Source organism: Stenella coeruleoalba, assembly GCF_951394435.1.
Source record: "Stenella coeruleoalba genome assembly, chromosome: 10".
In the NCBI taxonomy this organism is placed as follows: Eukaryota; Metazoa; Chordata; class Mammalia; order Artiodactyla; family Delphinidae; genus Stenella; species Stenella coeruleoalba.
The window spans coordinates 61414450-61418407 of record NC_137156.1 but is presented as its reverse complement, the minus strand read 5'-3'; the positions used below and the strand labels follow the sequence as shown (position 1 = coordinate 61418407).

The window sequence follows — 3958 nt, the reverse complement described above, 5'->3', positions numbered from 1 at the left end:
ACACACACTCTGAGTTGTTTTTTGTTTGTTTACTTCTGTGCTCAAAGGAAGGAAACCCAAAGACGAGCAGAGTGCATCCCAATTCCAGCCCTGGGCCGACGACGCTCACAGCTCACAGCCTCCTAGTGGGAGGGTCTGAGCCACCCTCCTACCTTCCTCCTGGTCAGAGACCCTCTCCAGAGTGACTGAGGGGGCAGGAGGGGCTCGTGGTGTCTTAGGGTGCCTGATCAAGGAAGCCAGCCACACTGAGACCACACAGAGCAGACTGTGTAGGTGCCTCAGGCCCAGGAGGGCCTCTTCCACTTCAGAGACGCCGTCACCAAATGACAAAGTGCACTAGAACCTGGGTCACCTGATCCCAGAAGGGGCCGTGGCCTCAATCATGGTCAGTTAGAACTGTGATCAACCTTGACTGAGCAGGCTTCTGGGGCAGCAGAAGGCGGAAATCTGATGACATCAACCCCTCCTTCCACAGCCTGCCCAGGGGCCTGGGGTCAGCAGGGAAGGGGGCTGCTCTCCAACACCCACCTGGCCCCCGGGCCCTCAGGAACCTCAGGGCACTAACAGGCAGGAGGGGACTCTTGCACTTTGCTCATTCGATGCCCAGCAGCAGCTGATGAAGACGCTGTAGTTACACGGTCTCGGGAGGGTGGCCTTCCAGGGCCGGGCCAGACCAGAAGGAGGAAGGGCCCTCCCGCCGGGGGAAGGTATGCAGGCCGTCCCACGTGCCCCTCTAATCCGGCTCTGGGCACAGAAGGCCGACCCCTCCAGATTAGCCCACCTGCTGAGCCACTGGAGGGGGCGGCCGGCTCACGGGTCCTCTGCCCCTCCCTTCGCAGCCTCTTCTGGGCTCCAAGCTCTGAGAGCTCCTGCCACCTGGCTCCCCCTGCCCCTTCGTGCCTAGTGGGGACAACAGCTCCTGCTCTGTCTGGTCCCTGATCTGCTCTGTCCCTGGAAAGTCCACATAAACTCCTTCCTTTTGTTTTTTGGCCGTGCCGTGCAGCATGCGGGATCTTAGTTCCCTGACCGGGGATTGAACCTGCGGCCCCTACAGTGGAAGCGCAGAGTCCTAACCGCGGGACCGCCAGGTAAGTCCCTAAACTGTCTTTAGTTAAACCTTCTGCTGACGCAGAAGGAAAAAGCCAAACCTGATCTCACAAGACCTTTAGTCAACAGGCACCGTGCGTGAGGCCCTGCCCCCAGCGGCACATCCATGACACCCAAGAGGAGACAAGTGGAAATAAAGATACATCTGAACAACACAGTTATGCACAGAACGATTCCTTCCAGCCACGGGCTGCAGAGCTCTCCTCAACAGACCTGTATCATCATGGACGTCACCATGCCATCAAAGGCCCTGGACTGAATGCGGTCCCCCGGGTTATAGAAGGGGTTGCACATCACGTCTGTGTAGGAGTTGTGCAGCTTCCGGAACATACTGCGAATCTCGTTGTCTCTGAGCGCCGTGTTGGAGGAATCCACCACCATGACAAACTTCACCTTGGAGTTGGTCACGTAGCCGTAACTGCACAGCTGGTTAGGGAACACGCTCTTAACACGGGGACTCTGTGACAGCCCCAAGCACGGCATCACCGTGCAGAGCCTCTAAAGGCCACTCCATCTTGCGGAACAGTGGCTCCGGGCAGTGACACTGGGCGAGCTCGTTACTGCTTGTGGGAATGTCTTTGAACTCTATAGGTTTCGAGCCATTTGTCCCAAGGACTGGTCAAGATCTTACAGTGACTGGTGGGGCCGGGCCTTGTAGTCCTCTGTGGGGTACAGCAGGCCCAGGTAGAGCTCCCTCTGGTCCACCAGGGCCTTCCCCATTGCTGAGATCTTCTCGTCCACCACGTCCAGGGACGTGTGCACCGTGTAGTGAAACTTGAGCTCGTTCTCCGTGGGGACACTGCGGATGTAAAGAGGGTAATTCTCCTTGGCGATCACTGCTACGCAAACCGCCATCTTGGGAGCCCCCACTTATATTTTTAGGCGAGTTTCTTTTAATTTGATGTTTTAAAAATGATTAACATATTGAGGTTTGTGCATTTGTAACTAAAGGTTAACTTCACTTCAATTAAGGTGATAAAATCAATGTGTTTATGCCATAATTCAGAACATGGTAGTAAAGTTAATTTTATTTTACAATTAAAATTGAAAGCTTTAAATTATGTCATCTAACTATTTGTTTAGTGTGTATATTTAAGTGTACATATAAAGGTATATAATTAATGAACAAAGGAAGCTTATGAATAATGAAGAAGAGAGAACTAGGAGCTTAAAACTGATGTTTGGAGTATTCCGTTGGCTCTTACTAACAGGGGATAAAGAGTTGTTCTCCACATTTTGTGCGACCTGCCCAGAGAACAGAGGTTCCTCATCTCCTCAGAAAAACCCTCACTTGAAAGCTGGATAACTTTGTGTCTTGGTGATGACATTTGTCATGCTTTGGAATTATTTTATAAGCAAACAACATAAGTTCCTTGCTTCTAAAAGAGCTAGAGCTTCTAGGTTACCTTCTGCTATGTCTATTTGAAACTCTTTTATTACCATTCTGGTTAATAAAGGAGCCAGGCTATAAGCATATTTTATCCTCAGGCCCCTATGCTCCTATCATAATCAAGTGGCCAATCTCCGGCGAAGACTCTTTTTAACGTTGTGCCTACTTAACGGGATGGATTGGAAGGCCCTGGAGATTTGTTAAGGCTCTCCGTGGCCATAATATCTTCCTACCTTCAGGATAATTTGCTCTGATCTGTATAAATTAGTCATGTATACATATGTTTTATCCATGAAAGGATTCTATCATCCTCCACTTTAAAATCATGTTTGTCACTAACAAAGTAGAGTCATTTCGTTTTGTCGTCAACAACTGGATTCTCCGCTCTCCTTTCATTTTGCCTGAAGGTCTGTTATAAGCTACAGGCCAGAAACTAGGTCTTCCTAAAGTAACAACAACAAAGGACAGCATGGGAGCATCGGTAGGAAGGACTGCACCAAATGTGATAATCTGACAATTATCGATACTGTTGCAGGTTTCCCAGAGAAGCTAACCTCACCACTGTGAGAAGTTGTGTCAGACTGTGCCAGGGACATCAGTCAGAGCTTCCAGGACTCTTGAAACCCAGAAGTAGGTGACATTATGAAAGCAGACAGCAGATCCAAGGTTGGATGAAACAAGAATTGATTATGTAGACAGAATGAAATGGATGAGAAAAGTATTATTGTATTTGTTGGCATTGTCTTTAGTGTTCTATTTTTCAGGGGCATACAAAGAAGCCCCTTTTCTGTATTCTTGGGATATCTTTAACCCTCGAAATAGCTGGCTGGAGTTGTGTAAACTGGAATGAAACTGAATGATGCCTCATCCCAACTGACTCCTCAGAATTCATGAAAGACATTCTAAGGGAAATCTTAATATAGATGCAAGCTAAAGAATCACAGAAGAATGTAAGGACAATGATGCCCCTGGTAACTGGAATGCAGATGAATGTTTGCTTAGTTATAATAATAGCACCTATCTTACAGTGTTCTTGTGAGGATGAGACCAATAATCTGTGAAAAGAGTTTACGACAGTGCCTGGCCTGAAGTAATTCTCAATAAATATTATTTTTTAAGGTTATTATCACTGATATAATTGCGTTTGATTCTCATAGTAACTCTGTGAGATAGGACTGTAAAAATGAGGAGACGACTGGCAGAATGGAGTAAGAAGGGATGTTTCTTCCATAAGCATGCGTAGATGCTGGTCATGGCTCAGTCACTGGCTGCTTCTAGAACACAGGGGACAGGTGTCCTCTGTGCTTATGCAAGGCACAACATGCACACTGTACATGGTGGTCCTAGTTTAGAAGCTGACATTGGGTAAATATCTGAAGGTGATGAAGTAGCAAATCTTGCAGATACTTTAGAGAAGAGCATGCCAGGCAGTGGGAACAGCATGGGCAAAGACCTCAGACA

General features: G+C 48.1%; 1 protein-coding gene across 1 annotated transcript; it reads right to left on the bottom strand.

The window, feature by feature from the left end:
• Positions 1-1152: 1152 nt before the first annotated feature.
• LOC307193357 (trafficking protein particle complex subunit 2-like protein) lies at positions 1153-2136 on the bottom strand. The gene is made up of 2 exons (XM_079935226.1): positions 1739-2136; positions 1153-1564 (listed from the first exon to the last, which is right to left on the bottom strand). The coding sequence occupies exons 1-2, from the start codon at positions 1960-1962 to the stop codon at positions 1312-1314; spliced, it is 477 nt and encodes a 158-aa protein (XP_079791352.1). The 5' UTR covers positions 1963-2136; the 3' UTR covers positions 1153-1311.
• Between the last annotated feature and the right edge of the window lie 1822 nt (positions 2137-3958).